This window comes from Bombina bombina, chromosome 2, assembly GCF_027579735.1.
Source record: "Bombina bombina isolate aBomBom1 chromosome 2, aBomBom1.pri, whole genome shotgun sequence".
Taxonomy (NCBI): domain Eukaryota; kingdom Metazoa; phylum Chordata; class Amphibia; order Anura; family Bombinatoridae; genus Bombina; species Bombina bombina.
In genome coordinates, this window is record NC_069500.1 from 737,559,897 (window position 1) to 737,579,291 (window position 19,395).

At 38.7% G+C, this 19,395-nt stretch overlaps 1 protein-coding gene across 1 annotated transcript in view; it reads right to left on the reverse strand.

The window, feature by feature from the left end:
• EFNA2 (ephrin A2) overlaps positions 1-14,472 on the reverse strand; it is a 362,866-nt gene extending 348,394 nt beyond the window's left edge. Inside the window, exon 1 of the mRNA XM_053702794.1 lies at positions 13,810-14,472. Within this exon, the coding sequence (XP_053558769.1) occupies positions 13,810-13,928 (119 nt within the window). The 5' untranslated portion in view covers positions 13,929-14,472. The remainder of the gene's footprint in view (positions 1-13,809) is intronic.
• Positions 14,473-19,395: the final 4,923 nt, after the last annotated feature.

The following is a 19,395-nucleotide window of genomic DNA, read 5'->3' on the forward strand; positions in this document are numbered from 1 at the left end:
AAGATCTCTAACCGCATATCACCTGGAGCAGGGCACCCTAGACAATATAAAACATTCCTCTCTGAGCTACACAATGCCAACCTCAAACGTAACAAGTGCCTAACTGAATTGTACAAGTCGTCTGAGGGAATAAATCTATTTTAGTATGTTTAATATACTTTTCATTAATTATGGGGGCAAACAGAAAAACACACACACACACACAAACAAACAAACATGATAACACAAGAACAAAGTAACTACAGAAGTCCAAAAGGCCACACGGCAGACCTTCTTAAATTACTTTAAATGAATGAAAACTTTTCAGCTAATTCCATAGCATGAATGTAAACATGTGACAATTCTATTTCTTTACGTGAAACAGACCGACATAATAATAAAGTAACACTATTGTCAAAGGAGACTGCAAGCTTGCAACCGATTGTAAGCAGTGCATTAGAAATCTCTCTTGCAGACAAACAGTCGATGGTGAAATCGATCGTCTCTTCTCACATGCAGTTACCTTCCCTATATATTAAAACTTTTTAGTAATTTATCCTTTGTAAGTTGCTGCAAAAGCCGAAATGTAACATTATAACAAAGAGATTACCAAGGGCAGAGCTTTCCAAACTTTTCATGTTGGTGACACACTTTTTAGACCTACATCATTTTGTGACACAGTAATTAATTCAGTTGTACTAGCAAAAAGGAGGTTAAACTAACTTGTTTTAAAATATACGGACACATACATAAATTATATAATAATAATATGTATTTAGAAGTAACAGTATGTATGTGCAAGAAGAATTTAAAAAAAAGTTTAATAACACCACTAGCTACTTACTATTTTAATGAGATTTATGAGGTTGATGGGATGAACACAATTTCTGAATATTTGGTGGAATATTAGATAAAGACACTCGCATTTTATCATCAAGCATTTTTAAGCTTCCAACTCCTATCCATATATCAAGAGCAGGAGCAGCAATGCACTACTGGGAGCTAGCTGCAAAAAAACCTCTGACTTCAGCTCAGCGTTTAAGCTGTTGCCCTCAGAGCTCCGCGAGCCCTACTGACTACTGCCCGCGCTGCAAACTCACTGCTGTTCCACTCACTGACTACACATGCAGTCACAAGCCAATTAAGGAGACTACACGTGCAGTCAGGTGCCAATGTGCCGCCAAAGCCGCCAATGGGAATAGTTTCAGTTCCCACTGAGCTGCGCCAATTGGTTAAGATGATCTGTGACCCACTAGGTATCAATCATGTGTCAACCATGTGATATGCGTAGCAGGCAGGCAGAAAGTCAGAAACCAAAAACATTTTTTTTTTTTAAATTACATTTAAAAAAAATTGTGCTGAAGCAGGGACACACCTACACACTGCTGCCGACACACTAGTGTGTCCCGACACACAGTTTGGAAAGCACTGACCAAGGGCTTGATGGTTTGTAACAAATGTAACTAAATTCTAATGAAATCAGGGAAGTTGCATGTAAAATGTAAAAGCTTTTTTTTTTTTGTACAAAACAGAACAACTTGGCTTGTCAAATAAAATAAAGTGAAATAGCATTATTTCTAGCTATGAGACATACACTGATTTACACTTCAAAAAGTACAAAGAACAAGCCAACCTGCACATCACATTACAAAAAACAACGTGTATTGGAGAAGTTTAATGCAATTCACAATATGAGACTTAAACTGATTTATTTCTGCACATTGCAGTGCTCACACCAAAATATATGAACCTTTCCAGCTATTGCAGCATGGAATACACCCACTGGCTTATGTTACTGAAGGAGGAAGGTTGTATCTAGATTAGAATATAAAGAGAGGTTTAAGTGAAATTTAAGAAGGAGCATCTTTCATGGAAGTCTTGGTTTAGTGGCATGGTACGGCTTACACTTCATGATGCATTCAAGTATTGCTTTACAATTAACATTTACTAGTATGACAGATACTACCTAATTCACTGAGTCATACATCATTAAAGGGGCATGAAACCCAAAATGTTTCTTTCATGATTCAGATAGAGAAAACAATTTCAAACAACTTTCCAATTTACTTCTATTATTTAGATTGCTTCTTTCTCTTGTTATCCTTTGCTGAAATGTTTATCTAGGCAAGTTCATGTGCAGCAGAGAACCTAGGTTCTAGCTGTTGATTGGTGGCTGCATATATAAACTGATTGTCATTTGCTCACCCATGTGTTCAGTTAAAAACCAGTAGTGCATTGCTGCTCCTTCAACAAATGATACTAAGAGAATAAAACAGATTCGATAATAGAAGTAAATAAGAAAGTTGTTTAAAATTGTATTCTCTGTCTGAATCATGAAATAATTTTTTTGGGTGTTATGTCCCTTTAAATACTGGGTGCTAGGTCACCATGGTGACTAGACTTTGTTAGCTGGCCTTACAAATAGCCCAAGAACATATCTCTGTCTAACGCTGCTTCGACCCCACTCACATCTGCCTTGCCCCTGTTTCTGACATTTTTCTAAGCATCCAGTCTGGGCGTAGTGGCATGCAGACAGCAGCTGTCATGGGGTAAAGTACAGACAGAAGCAAAGTGGTATTACATCAAGCTACTCGAACATAAAGCAAGTGGGGAGGAAAGTCAGGGTGGACCACCACCAAAGACGAGGCCCAGAAGATTCCAGTGATAGCAGGACATAAGAAAGTGTTGCTAAGGCTATGCTTAGACAGGAGGCAGCATGCTAGGCAATTTGCTGGGCACCAGGTCCCAATCTTTAGGTATCCAGTAAACAGAGGGAGGGCTTGCGCCATTCATGCAGTATACAAGCTATAGTTAGAGAAATCCTTCCAGCCACAGAGCAATAATTTCAATCCAACCTGTCAATGCATACAGCAGTGATTTCATCCTTTACTGCCAGTCACAAAGAGCAGTAACTAATGTATTGCTTTACATGATGTTTAGAAATACTGACCTTGTACCCAGTTATATAGCACTCTCATCATGTAACAGAGACTGGCAGGTCATTTTGTATGTGTCTGGTATGGAGGAGAACTCAGTATGCACAGTGTAGTTGGAGCCAGTCACACTGGTTAGTAACACCCACTGATGGTGCTAACAGTAAAGTGGAGATCTTATGATAAATTATGACAATTTGTGCTAACTGTGGGGATTTGCAACAAGGATTGGGTCTTAACTTGGTAGCTGCTTTCTTCTTTAGCAGTGTGTGATGGAACAGCCACTACCCAATATATTTTCTGTCTGCTGCCTTGGCTTCCAAACAACTAAACTTGTTTTTCTACCCCAGAGCCACTGTAGTGTGCATCAGCCGGGACAGTCCTACTACTGTTACTATCTGGCGACATTGCACATGCAGCAGCCAGGCCCAATTCTCTATTTCACTGTATTCCCTCCCTCGAGTCCCCATAGACAGGACACTGTAAGGGTCACATGGGTCTGGTAGGTCTGATATGGGCATATTGCCAGCATAAAGGAAGTGCAGGGGGCTAAATTAGGGTGGTATTATGGTAAGCAGACACACTCATTTTATACTTGGTACCATTATAAAATGATTATATTCTCACACATATTTATTTATAAAATATTTATATATATCAGGTTCTCCAGTGAAACCATAATCATGTAAATGTCCAGTGTTCTAGACCTGATAAAAAAGTCAAGCCCTTAAGGAGAGACAAATTTGCATTTTAGACACATTGTTGATATTCATATTTGCATGTCTGTAAAGCTGTTTAGGGCACCAATGCCTGCATTCAGAATCACAATCGTCAAAGCATATAGTACACTCAAGTACCTGTTTTGTGTGTGAACAGCATTAAAAAGGAATATATTAGTGGAATCAGTAATGTCTTCAGATAAGTTACCACACGAATTGTTGCAATTGCAGCCAACAAAAACCTTACAGTTTACTTGATGTCAACTATCAACTCCACGTGTTCTCATGTCGCGCCATTTTTAAACTCATTTAATACATTTTTTGTAATGTTTAGACAAATTCCAGCCCCTAAATTTTGAACAACTTTATCAACGGCTGTAATTTAACACTTAATCATTGCTCTCTATGTGACTGATATGAAGACATTAATTATTAATCATAATCAGACCTATTCTTGCTGCCCTGAAGGAGGCGACATGCAGGCAGACGGAGTTGTCGTGGCAAAATACAAGAAACTGCAAAGCGGCATGCCACCAAATAAAAAGGGAGTAGTGAATTAATAAATAAAAAGTCAGGAGCAGGCAAGCTGCATGTCATCGAGATGCTGGTTTAAATTTGCAGACTATACTAAATTCTGCAGCATGTGCCACAAGTCTAATCTCAGTAATACATTCAGTCACTTATATTCATTAGCAATGGAACAGTCTCTCCATTTCTTGCTATTCTATTCACATTGGTCATCATTTTTAGTGAATATATTCCATAGAATAATGTAAGAATTAGTGAGACTGGAGAGACTAACAGGATTTTTTAATTATTAATTATTTTCTATTTGCAAATCGCCGTCAAATTCTGTAGCGCTGGGTATACAATGACATTGTTGTATGGTAATTATACTAATACGTAAAACAGACTATATAAACAAATCAATACAGGGTGAGGTGGGTCTTGTTCCAAACAGCTTACAGTCTACAGGTTGAAGAGTGGGGAGACATAAGGTATGGGGTAGCTTGGCGCGTTTGCTGTAGCTGCAGGAGAAATAAATGTCAGCCTTAGTGAATTCAGGAAGCTTATCATGGCAACATGAGCTGCAGAATACAAACATAAGGCACAGTCAGACTAAAAACGATACATATGTATTGAGAATGCCAGCCTGTCACCCTGAACTGTGTTGTAAAAGCCTGCTGACAAATGTACACTGAATATAAACACACAGAGTATGGCAGCATTCTCTGAACATCATGTATACACTAAGGGCCAGATCACGAGTGGAACGCAAAATATTGCTTCCATAGGCTCCAATAGGAGCCTCGTTCTCATGCCGTCAGACAAGGCTGAAAACCTAGGGGGTAAGTGGCGCAGCGATGGGCAGCAAAGTGTAAATATATATGTATATGCTTATATACATATATATGTATGTGTTAATATATATACATATTAACACAAATTTATATTTATATATTTATATATATATATATGTACAAGAAGTATACTGGTGAGGATACTGCGCCTGTTGGTGTGTCCCTTTAACAATTGGTGTATATTAATTGGCACAATTCGTAAAAATAATACAAATAACAATAATTGCAATGTACATAGAAAAAAACACAACAACACCTTTCTGAGGTCTCTGGAAACCAAAGTGAAACAACCTAACACGGTCTTAGAATTTCAATGTCCCAGTGTTATAATGCTGCTGAATGTTGTGTTGTACGTATTTCTATGTACATTGCAATTATTGTTATTTGTATTATTATTACGGATTGTGCCAATTAATATACACCAAATGTTAAAGGGACACACCAACAGACGCAGTATCCTCACCAGTATACTTCTTGTACATTTTTCGTTTTAAGGGATTTCCTAGAAAGGGTTATTACGCCCACCGGTGGGGGTTATACTAGCAGCTAGTTGATTGCTCTCTCCATCTACACCTATGCAGTTTTAGTACGACTAATTGACTCATTTTTATTGCATAGTTTGTAAACCCAACATTGTATATTTATATATAGATATATACGACCATCTATACAAAGTTCATAATTTATCTATTATTCAAAATAACACATTGTGTATCAAATCAGATTCACTTAGATTTCAAACTATACTGAAGTTGTTACGCACTTTCAAACAGGGAGCTTGCTTTTGCACTAGTTACATCTGCATTCTACTTCTTTTCCCATATATATATATATAAAAAAGCATATTAAACATACACATACCGGTATATATTTAGAAGGAACACACAGTCCCCATAGACCGCTATGTAAAGGCACTTTTTAGTGCCTTTTTTTATTTCTTAACACCCCAGACACGCTTACTTTAACCCCTAAACACTGCTTCATGCAGTTTTAAAAAAAAAAAATGCTACAATTTAATTTAAACAAACAAGGACCTTACACTTAATTTGGGGGGCAATTGGGGGATATTTCAAAAATGAACCAGAGGTCTCACTTCTGGTAAATTTTTTAAGCGCTAATTGCTACTACAAGCTCGCAGTAGCAATAACCAGGCAATTGTAATGGCTGGCTATCGTGCGCCCGTAAATGCTTGCTAGGCTGTGAACATATACACTCGCAGACTACACCATGCTTTTCTTAACAATAAACATCAACCAATTATGATAGCCTACCCTAAATAATATCTAGGCACTTGGTATGGCTGGTTTATCTAAACATACAGGTACACTAAGATGCTACCTTTCTCTAACCAATATACACACACTGCTCTGAACTTTATACACGTACATCCTACATTAAACAATACACACACTGGGTATGCTCATCTACACTACACAATATACACATTCACTTATGGGAGACCAAAGAAATTGGGGGTACTTTTCCAATAGACATTGTATACCTAGGAACAACAGTCTCTTCTAAACAATTTACACATTGAGAATGATGCACTGCATAATATAGCATGCTTAAGTATCCTGAAATATACAAGCAAACTGAATATACTAAAACTTACTCTATGAGCTGCAACACTTGTGATCTGCAGGAGATTCCGTAAGAAAACAGACAGTTTAGTATAAAATTAAAATATATTTAATCAAACACAGTGCCTTTTTTACCATGTGTTTAACTCACAAAAAACAGGGGTCATAGTCACATTCCTGGAATGCCTGGTGCTGCTCTAAATACGGGTACAGCTAGTGATTGAGGCATGTGTATCCTCCTGCTCCTGATTGGCTGATTGGCCCTACACTTCATTCAGAAGCACAACAAGTGTGCGACTATGTGTTTACCTCTTCATAGGATTTAAACAAATAGCAAAAGAAGGGAATCTGTGGCAAGTGGCATAAATTATACCACATAGAACATGTTCATATGGTTATACATTTCAAAATACAAGGTTGTAAGTTTGTTTCTGATTCTTTTCAGAAAACTAACACATACATATATATTTTTTTCTATTTTTCTGCATCATAACTTTTAAATAACTATAAAGGTAATAATCAGTTGTACAATATGACAATATGGGATAATGCCTTCTTCAATTTTAAGGTTATGACACTTTTTGAAGTTAGTGATTTGAAACAGTAAATTAAGGGGATGGTCACAATCTATCATTACCGTCATGTTTACGGCTTGCGGAGGAGCCCTTTTCGATGTTGACAGCTTCACAATTAGCTATTTTCATTGTTTATCTGCAGCACTTTTTACATTACCGGTTTAGTGAAAAATGGTCCTTTACTTAACACATGCCAGTCCTGTTTGGCTGATAACAATTCAAGTTCTCAATAATCTTCCCAGACATATTTACAGCGCCAATTTTCACATTTAAAATTCCACAGCTAAACGGACTTGATAAACACAGGACAGCACCAAGTACCCCAGAAAGTTTGTGAATGACTAAAATTACCCCTAATATTAGAACATTAGGAAGCAATGTCACCAAACAGATACAAACTTTACTTGATCAATCAAGAGCTGAGAAAAATTGACATCAATATCCCATCAAACACACCTGCCCCTGTTCATATCTCTTAAAAAGACAAAAACACCTATTTCTATGGTTTTGGAGCACAACAACGCTACGGAATTTGTTGGCGCTCTACAAAAAACTGATAATAATAATAATAATAATAATAACAGCTTAAATCGAAACACCTGTCCCCTAATATCATCACTACACATGTAAAAAGGGATCAGTCGACGTATCAGACACTCAACCTGTGATATAGTGTAAGATATAAGATTACCATTTTGCTTGTCCTTGAAAGAAAATGAAAATCTACATTTTTCTTTCATTATTCAGATAGAGCATGCAATTTTAAACAACTTTTTAATTTGTTTCTATTATCGAATTTTGCTTTGTCCTCTTGCTATCCTTTGTTGAAAAGGATACCTAGGTAGACTGAGCAGTGTTTTGCATCTTCTTCAACAAAGGATACCAAGAGAACAAAGCAAATTTGATAATAGAAGTAAATTGGAATGTTGTTTAAAATGATATGCTCTATCTAAATCATGAAAGAAAAAATTGAGATTTTATATCCCTTTAATTTTGCGCATTTTTAGATGACAAATTCTGAAGATTACCCATGAAGATAACAATTTCAGAATGTTTTATGGAAGGAAAAAAAATTCAGCTTCAGGGGTATTGACAGCAGAAACATTTTAGGATTGTAATCACTCAGAAAAAAAACTCTCACAATACCAGCTGTAGTTCAGAAATTGCTTTCTACCAAAAAACAAGCGCAAGATTGTGATCAAACTCTAAATTTTAAATTAAATTTGTTTCATTTGAACAAATTTCCACAATCTGTTCCGATCTGTTAGAAGCACAAAATGAATTGTCTTGCATGGCTTACTTTTTTAAAAAAATTCAAAGCGTTTCCAATCCATTAGAAAACCTAGCTAGTGAGTAGTTTTCCAGTAAAGTTTCACTGTGTAAACTTCACCGATTTTTTGCAGTGAGAGAATTCAAAAGTGGTTCTCTAACCCATCAAAAAACAATTGTCAATCAAATCTTAGCACAAATTTTAGATTTTTCTAATTTAGCTGCCTTAATCACTTGAAACCCTATGTGGATCTTTATGAACAGTATTGCTTGATTGCTTGCATGACTTACATTATTGTTTACCAAGAAACAAAATAAGAATAGTTCAAAAATACATACGATGATCAACAGAACAGATGGACAGGTGGACAAAAAATTTAAATAAATTGTTACCTAATCATATGAAATCATGATGTTAATTGAAAATGGCTAATGGGAAACCCAATAGAAAAAAAACAAACACTAAAAGGCCTGTGAAAAGCCTGTTTCTTTTATTTTTTTAATATTTACCCAGATTTTCCTATTATAACGAATATGCAATTTGAGCGGTTTTAATAAACAAAACAGCAGCCAAATAATTAAGAAAAAAAGAGAAAAAAACAAAAAAACATATACCATCTTATGAACTGGAATAGTGGCCCAGTATAGGCAGACAGACAGACAAATGATTGTGATTGATTGACTGACTGTGTGATATTAAATATCAGCTTATAATTGTTCCTAGAAAACACATTACTGTACATGCAAAGAACCTATGATATATTTATTTTTCTTGAAGATTACATTTTCTTAATATTAGGAATGCAAAAAAGAACTGAAAAAATTCCCATACTTAAATGGTAGATAAATTGATGTGAAAAAATCCCACAATGAGATTGCCAATGTTCACTGCATGACTTACAGCACCAGTTCAATGCCAGTCTTTATAACATGCTATGAATATATGACACTGAGCAATGTAAGAAATTAGGCATCTGGGTAAAATTCTAGGACAAATTGTTCCCTGAAATTTGTCAAGACCTGTGTTCTTAAGTCTGCACTTACTGTGAGCTATGTGGTTATCTTTAATAGGAGAGAAACAACATTTTTTACAATAAAATGTTCAAAACATTCTTTTGACCACAACTTCCAGGAGTCTATACTTCTAATGTAGCACAAGCTAAAATAACCTTACCATGCCGTTATACACATTTAGCCAGAGCTGGCAGATATTGTGACATGCTATATAGGGTCTCTCTTCAATTACACAATACAGATACGCATTCATACGAAGAGGAGTGGAGCTATACACATTTTCTGTATGATTATCTAATCAGAGAATTCAGCAACAAGTTTACATTTTGCAAATATCGTTTATCGCCTCTAGAAAAGAGGCTAAAAATGTATATTGTTAAATAAAAAAAATATGTCAAAAAGACTCAAATGCATTATAACATGAGAACTTTTTTACTGCAGAAAATGTAGTTCTTTTGCGGCCCTTCCAATCCAGCAACATTCCCATGCGGAAAAAAAAACATATTTGGGCAACATGGTTGATTTTTTTTTTTTTTTTTTAAACCATTCCAACACATTATAAAGCTGCAATTTCAATTAACAAAACCACATTAATTAGTAAACAAATTTAACAAGAATATTTGGTAAACAGGAAAAACTATAAGAAAAATGCGTATTGCAGATTTTTTAAGAACATTTCTGCAAGTATCTTTACAGAACTTCGCTGATGCAAAAGAAAAGTTAAAATAAAATGTGAACTAATTCAGCATTGATCATGATTAAATAATACGTTTTAATTCTTTTTTCTCTTCACTCAACAAATAATACCCATAGTACAATTTTATAAAAAGAAAATAATCATACATGGCCTTTCTGATGATAGCATTTAAGTACACAATTTTTATAATTTAAAATGTGTTTTGAATAATATTTAACCTTTTATTAATGTAGAAAATAATTGCGCTTAATAGCGATTGAGCTGAGAATGCGCAAAAGCTTTAACAATAAAAATGAAAATGGGCGAACTACCATGTATATCGTGAAAAACAAGCCAAAATAACATTTAAAGAGGCGAAGGCTGTTTAATTTTAAAAAAAATCTAAAAACCATATAAATCGCTTCTATAAAAGTGCTTAGAATACCAAGGTTGAATTGTCCTTATGCAACTTAAGAGTATGTTACTGAGGCACCAACACTCTTGAAAAGCTTGTGATAAGTGGGTTATCATATTTTTTTTCTAATGGATTGGAATAGCTTTGAATCTCAAACCCATCAAAAAGCCACACAAGAAACGTCACAAGGGAATTCCTTTGATAGCTTTTTATGATTTCAGTTATGCAAAGGAGTATGCACTATGAAATATTTTTCAAAGTTGACAGGTTTGTTTAGCACAGGCATGCACACAGGGTAATCTTAATATCATATATTTGTAATCTTTAAATGGGTCATAAATGGCACAAAATAAATTGCATATCGTTAGAGCAGTTTTTTTTTTTTTTTTTTTTTTTTTTAGCTAATAGTCACCTGCATTATTTCTTCAGCTGCTTGTATTTAATAAAAATATGCCTAAAAGTAACACCCCAATGCTAGGCTCATAATTTTTTTTTATAAAAAAAATAATATGACCCCTCTAAGCTTGTATAATGAGCATAGCAGTCATTTAAACTAGAATATTCACTAATTAATTATAATGGGAAATATTAAACCTCACAATAATAAATAAAAAAAACATTTAACATGAGGTATTTTAGCATGTGATTATGTTTTATAAGTCATTTGTTAAGTTTACAAGAGCTCAAAGTAAGTAACCGTGCCAGGAAAAATGTCAAATATTGGTACTTGAATATATATTTACACACACACATGTAAGTTAGTAGTCAGGAAAGAAAAAGTCACTAGTTATATCTATTATTAAATATAGGAATAACCTGATTTCTTACTAGTCTGGGACTAATGGAAATTTTCAGCCTTATTTGTATAGTTTACCAGATTTGTAACCTACTCCATGAGATATATATACATATACATACATACACACAAAAAAAGAGAGACTGCACTCACTGGATTTGTAAAGCAAAAGCAAAACAACTTTTAATCAATAATCATATTGTTTTTGCTTTTTCTTTGCAAATCCAGCGAGTGCAGTCTCTCTTTTTTGGTTTATATTCTAATATTTTTGAATCTGGCACCCTGGTCATTGACTCTGTGGAAGTGAGTATACCCTTGAGTAGGTTACAAAAAAAGTCTAATTTCTTCTTCTGCTATTACAAGTTGAACATTTGTGTGTGTGTGTGTCTGTATAAATAAATAAAACCATCCTTTACACACATTGAGGATGCCAGCTGCACAATATACATAGGATGCCAGCCTGTATTGGCCAAAACATACGCAGTGAGTGTGCCAGCCTGCATGCCCAATATATACACTGATTATGATAGTTTACATTGCCCTTGTATACACACATATATTTAATACAGCAAGTCCAATATAAGATTAATGATGCCAACTGCTTAGACAATATACAAAGAGCTTGATAGATGCTCTCTGCATGCTACCTGGGTATAAACAGTAAGTATGTGAGAGCACATGTATAGCATACAAACAGTGCGTATACAGCCTGCACTACTATAATTGCCAGTCTGCATCTCACACTATACAGTCTGCACTGCACAATATGCTAAGTACCTCAGTCTGCACAGTATATGCATATTACAGCAGTAATTACAAACATTCTGTAACCTCATCAAATGAGATTGCCAACAACAATCTTTAATGTGAAGAACAAGAGTTTGCAGTGAGAGAACAAGGTTTTGAGTTAACATTGATTTGCTTTTCATGTGTGAGCATTTCATCAGGATTTTCATCTTCTTGTTCAGAAAAAAAAAGAAAAAGAAATCTGTCTTAGGCTGTTACAACAAGGTGCTTCTGGGTAGCTTTCTAGGGAGCTCATTTTGTACTTATAACTGTTCATCACATGCACTTGTAGCATAAAATGAGCTGGAGCATTAGGGAAAGTTTCAGCTCTCTAGGGCTTCCTGCTGGAGCACTGCAGCATCTGGAGCAGCTTATGAAAGCACACAGCCTGCCCAAGCGCAGTGTGGCATGTCACAGGCATAACCTGCCCAAGTGCAGTGTGGCATGTCACAGACATAACCTGCCCAAGTGCAGTGTGGCATGTCACAGACATAACCTGCCCAAGTGCAGTGTGGCATGTCACAGACATAACCTGCCCAAGTGCAGTGTGGCATGTCACAGACATAACCTGCCCAAGCGCAGTGTGGCATGTCACAGACATAACCTGCCCAAGCGCAGTGTGGCATGTCACAGACATAACCTGCCCAAGCGCAGTGTGGCATGTCACAGACATAACCTGCCCAAGCGCAGTGTGGCATGTCACAGACATAACCTGCCCAAGCGCAGTGTGGCATGTCACAGACATAACCTGCCCAAGCGCAGTGTGGCATGTCACAGACATAACCTGCCCAAGCGCAGTGTGGCATGTCACAGACATAACCTGCCCAAGCGCAGTGTGGCATGTCACAGACATAACCTGCCCAAGCGCAGTGTGGCATGTCACAGACATAACCTGCCCAAGCGCAGTGTGGCATGTCACAGACATAACCTGCCCAAGCGCAGTGTGGCATGTCACAGACATAACCTGCCCAAGCGCAGTGTGGCATGTCACAGACATAACCTGCCCAAGCGCAGTGTGGCATGTCACAGACATAACCTGCCCAAGCGCAGTGTGGCATGTCACAGACATAACCTGCCCAGAGAGCTGCTTCCAACCAGCAATGAAAAGGCAAAGCAAAAGAAAGGGGAACCTTGTTTTGTACAACATTTAGAAATATACAAACCCCAATAGTTTGCAAGAAGAATGTGCACTTCTTAGACCAACAATTAAAGCTTGTAGCTCGGTCACTTTATAGTGAGAGAGAGAGAGAGAGAGAGAGAGAGAGAGAGAGAACAAAGCTCAGGATTTATCGATGAACTTATAAACTTGAGAGCTCACATTTTACATCTTTCACAAAAAAGGAAATTTCTTTATCTAGATTTGGAAAAGTTCTAGAAAGTTATGTGGCAGTTTCTAAAGCAATTAATCGTACGTACAACCAAATGCTAGCAAGCAGCTGCATGCTGTTTTATAGACTTACACCTGTACAAAAGTAAGTCGCATCTCAATTACTGGGCATTTCATTAACTTACAGAACTATTCTGGAGATACGCTCAGTAAATGCAGTGCAGAGGCGCACACTTCTCTCTACGTCTCTAGTTTTAAAAAGTACCCCAGGCAGTTTTTTTCAAGTGATTAAGCAATTCTAGACAGAATAATCATATAAGGGCCACTTCATGCTACTCAGTTAACATCAGCCAGCCCCCCCATCACAGATACTTACCTAGGGTTGCTCTTGTTCCAATACACGGCGTATCGATCCGATATCAATTTGCTGGGGTCATCCGTCCACACACAGACCCAAATCAGGGCCCCCAGAAGCAGTGGGACCAGGGGCCCCATACTCGGGGTCCAAGAATTGTGCTCCACTTACACAGGACACCCTGGTCCCATGTCCATAATGCTATCCTGGATAACTGTTATGAAGAAGAGCAGATGAGGCACCAAGTAGTATTAAGTAGCTGTCCCAATGTGACTGTCACTTTCTCACTCAGTCTTTGCCCAGTTTCTGGGCAGCTTTCAGCTCCATTCCATGGGGTATCTGTCTTGCTCCCCAACTGTGAATCTGCTTCTCCCCCTTTTGGGATAATGAAGGGTACCTCTCAGCCCAGATACAAGGAGCAGGCTCCAGCTCAGCTCAGTCTCTCTCTCCGCTTTCATGGTCTAGAGCACAGGAGGCATTAACTCCTGAGCCCAGGGTGAGGGACCAGTCAGGACATCCTGGGGGCCTGGGAACTAACTCCTCCTCAGTTACAGTGGTCACACAACAGGTATCAAGGATAACGTTGCTCCAATACTTTATACACTAATAGGGATAATTCTGCCACTGATAGCAAGCCCCACAAATGCTGTTGCCAAATCCCTCTGTCCTCACTCCAGCCACACACCAAACGGCTCCCCTCCCTCACTGTGCTTCCCCCTGGCCACCCCCCTCCTCACGCCTCCCTCACTCTATATCACTCCCTTGCTAGTCTCAGGCTGATTCTGAATGGTGATGCTGAATGGTGCTCAAATCTCTTGTTAGATTATTTGTGCCATCTACTGGATGACTGGAGAAATCCTTTTTACTTAGGCTAAATCCTGTCAAGTATTTCTTTTTAAGATTGTATATTTTCCTCCAGTGTGTGTGTGTGTGTGTAGATAGATATATAGATATATAGATAGATAGATAGATAGATAGATAAGATAGATATTTAAGAATAAAATATATTACATTTTGAACACATTTTTTATTACACAACTTTTTAAAGACATATACAAAAATGGCAAACATACATGAAAAGCATTTTGTCAATCATAGATAAGCAAGTAAGCAAATAGTAAGTAAACATATTACATATGTGTACATGACAAAAGATAAGCTTAAAGGGCCATGAAAGTCCAATAAAACAATATTTTAAAATACAGTGTTCTGCATTATACAGCTATTAAAGTTTAAGTTAAGTTACGATAAGTTACTTACTATTGAAATGACAATATGTTATGAATAAAAAGCTTTATTAAAATATCCTCATCAAGGGCTCCATCAATTCCCCTTATAAGCTCTTGCCCCCCTGTGTAATATGAATCCAATGACATCTGTTACTTTTTGCCTAATAAACAGTTAGGGATGCCAGGTGTCTATTATTCAACCGGACAGTCCAGTATTTTAGCAGGCTCTCCAGTAAATTCTTTACAAAAATACTGGACACTTTAATGTCCAGATTTTTAAAGTCAATGGGCTAGATTACAAGTGGCGCGGTATTTTAAAACATTTTTTTGCATGAACGAAAATTCTGCTTGGATTTTAATTTTTTAGCTTTTTGGGTTGTGTTCGTATTACAAGTTCCAAAATAAATTATTTTGCGCTAGAGTTAACCCGAATACCGTGAAAAACCAAATGTAAGTTTTCATTTGCGTGTGCATTTTTCCCCCCCATAGAGATCAACGGAGCAATAAAAAAAGTGGGGGAAAAACCCCTGAGATCGCACAAACTCCATCAACTTTTCGCATTCGCCAAAGAAGGCAGTTGAGAAAAAAATGATTAAAAACCAAACACCCATAGCGCAAACAACAAAGCATATTCACATTAGTAAATGTCAACTATTTACAGTAAATATATAGTTAAAATCTTAATTAAATATGAATATTGCAAACATATCATGTTTTTATGTGCTTAATGGCAGAGGGCTCTAATGCACTTCTATATATGTCTCTATGTGTGTACATGTCATGCCGCGGCGCTTGCTGCTCGTTGCCTAGGGGGGGAGTCGGCTCCTGTCTGCGTGCAGTGATGACGTCATCGCCGCACGCTCCCTCCCTTCCTGATGCCGGTCTGGATTCATCCTGTGGTGGGAACCCTGCAGCTATGTAAGTACTTCACTTACATTCACCTGTGCCCAAGTATAGGTGTTACTTTCTGTTCTCCTGGGTGTTATTGTTGCTATATGCTGACTGTTATATCGTTGCTGAACTCTGCTTGTATGACCACTCTACCTGTTTACCCCTTAACTGCTGGATTAATATAATGCTGCTGAACTCTGCCTGTCTGACTACACTGCTTGTTTAACCCCCATTGATCTGGACTGCCTTACTGTTGCCAAGTCCTGCATGCCTGACCATCCTAGTGGTTTACCTCTGGACTACCTTACTGTTAACAAACCCTGCCTGCCTGACCATCCTAGTGGTTTACCTCTGGACTGCCTTGCTGTTACCCTTCCTGACTGACCTTTCTGGTGGTCTATCCCTGATTTCCTGCCTGTTACCGCTGACTACTATCCTGCCTGTGGTGAGTGCCGCTTACCTCGCTTACCTCATCTTGTGAACTTTCTCCGCTAAGGGATATCCCCTATTATACCAGGTCAACGCCAGGATAACAAGACTACTGGCCGAGTTCGGTCTGTTAGTGGAATATCTCATGGGCATTACATTATACTTGGGCCATGGAGCCAAATGAGGTAGCAAGAGCGGTTTATCTTCAGGGACAGATGTTGGGAACCCATACCACACAGTTGCAGAGTGTGGATTCCAAACTAGAGGCTATAACCGCTCAACTCTCTGCACTAGTTGCAGCAGGCAATACCACTCCTGTTTTTGTACCGCCAGTCTCTGCTCCTAGTACTGCAGCTTCTTCCCCTGCTTCTGGAAGCAATCCCCGGATACCATTGTCTGACAAATATGAAGGTACCACTGATTGCAGGGGTTTTCTTAACCAGTGCAGGCTGTACTTCCGTAATGATCCTCGCATCTTTCAGTCTCACCCATCAAGGGTTACCTTTAACATTTCCTTACTGAAAGACAAGGCCCTAGCCTGGGTCTCTCCCCTTTTGGAACAGAACGCTCCGCTCCTGCATGATGCTGATGTTTCATTTCTGTATTATCTTCTGTGTTTGAGACTTCTGGCAGAACCTCTGCTGCAGAATTTTCTCTCCTGGAACTCCACCAAGGTAATAGAACTGTGGCACAATTTGCCATTGAGTTTTGCACCTTGGCACTTGAAACCACTTGGGATTGCAGTGCTCTCAAGGCAGCCATTAGAAGGGGTCTGCATGAACGCATCAAAGATGAACTCACTTATCGTGATATTCCTTCTTTTTTGGATGACTTTATAACGCTTTATATCAGTGTGGACTCTTGCTTCCTGGAAAGACAGGCCGAGAGAGACAGAACTCGGAGGGTCCTTCCCTCCCTTCTATTCGTCCGATTTCTGCAGTATCCTCTACCCCTTCAACAGCTCCAGTTACCCCAGCAGAGAAACCCATGGATCTCTCCTCCTTCAAACCCTCAGAGTCTGAAAGACAGAGAAGAAGGAGATTGAGACTATGCTTTAATTGTGGATCAAAGACCCACCAACTAAAGAATTGTGACATTCAGTCAGGAAAAGCCAATGCTTAGGGGATAACACTGGGGTACCTCTAAGCATGATCACTACTAAATCTCTTCACTCTTCTCGGATTCTGGTACCTGTAACCCTTACCTTCCTTCAGAATACTGTCCACACTCAAGCCTTTATTGATTCAGGGGCAGCTGGAAACTTTCTGAATCACCGTTTTATGATTTAAGCTGGCATGCCTCTTCTGCAGAAAAGACATTGTCTCAAAATAACTACTCTGGATGGCATCCCCCTTGGTTCGGGGTTGATCCATTTTGAGTCAGCACCCCTAACCCTGACTGTGGGAGTCCTTCATACCGAACAGCTGCAGTTCAAGGTCATTCATTGCCCAGCACAGCCTGTCATCCTTGGTTTCGTATACACAATCTACCGTTTGACTGGGCTGAAGGACAACTGGCCTCCTGGTGTACCTCCTGTTTCCACTCCTGTCTTGCTAAAGTCACTCCTCTGCTCCGCATCCCCATAGCCAGTATACAGACTCCTCCAAACCATCCCTCAGTATATGTGGACTTTGCAGATGTGTTTGAGAAAAAAGCCGCCAATGTGCTGCCACCCCACCGTATGACTGCAAAATGTACTTCTTTCCTGGAGCCCCACTTCCTAAAGGGAGGACTTATCCTCTCTCCAAATCTGAAACCAAATCCATGGAGGAGTAAATCCAAGAGAACCTAGCTAAAGGTTTCATTCGCCCTTCATCCTCTCCTGCTGGGGCAGGCTACTTTTTTGTCAGTTAGAAGGATGGTGTACTCAGACACTGCATCGACTACAGGGCCTTGAACAACATCACTATCAAAAATCGCTATCCCATTCCTTTGATCACCAAACTCTATGACTCACTGCAGAATGCTGGCTTTTTCATCAAGCTGGACTTACGTGGGGCATACAATCTGATCCGTATCTTCCCAGGCCATGAATAGAAGACCGCCTTCAACACAAGATCAGGGCATTACGAATACCTCGTAATGACCTTTGGGCTGTGTAATGCCCCTGCAGTCTTCCAGGCATTTGTCAACAATGTCTTCCGTGACCTCCTCAATCACACTATCATTGTCTACCTGGATGACATCCTTATTTTTTCTTCCACTCTGGAGGAGCATCATAAGCACGTGAGACAGGTACTTTAACGTCTCAGAGACAATTCCTTGGTAGCCAAACAAGAAAAATGTGAGTTTGACCAAGTTCAGAACCAGTTCCTTGGTTATGTCATCTCGAAAGAAGTTTTTGCCATGGATCCTGCTAAACTCACCGCAGTTTTAGAATAGCCTCAACCTACTTCATTAAAGGAATTTCCGAGATTCTTGGGGTTCTCCAATTATTACCGCAAGTTTATAAAAAAACCTCTCTCAAACAGTCGCTCCTCTCACGGAATTGACAAAACGGAACAAAGACTGTAAACATTGGTCCCCTGAGGCCATATATGCCTTCACTCATCTAAAATAGGCTTTCTATTCTGCTCCTGTGCTCCGCAGTCCTGATCCTGACCTACAGTTCACTTTAGAGGTTGATGCCTCCGAGATAGGGGCTGGAGCAGTTCTAACCCAAAGGGATCCTTTAACCTTCAAGTCGCACCCTGTAGCCTTTTTCTCTAAACGCTTTACTCCTGCTGAGAGGAATTACAATGTGGGTAATTGTGAACTATTAGCCATTAAGATGGCCTTGACTGAATGGTGTCATTGGTTTGAAGGCACCGCCAATCCCATTCAGATTTTCACCGACCACAAGAGTCTGACTTACCTAGAGACTGCTCATTGACTCAATCCTCGCCAGGTGGGCCTTGTTCTTTTCCTGTTTTAACTTTGTGGTCTCTTATCTTACTGGGACCAAAAACAAACAACTTAATACCACCCTTCTTCAAAGACTGCAACGTGCCCAGTCTAGTAAACCTCCTGAAGCTCCCGTGGCTTCCGATATCTTTCTTGTACCTCTGAACCTAGGCAC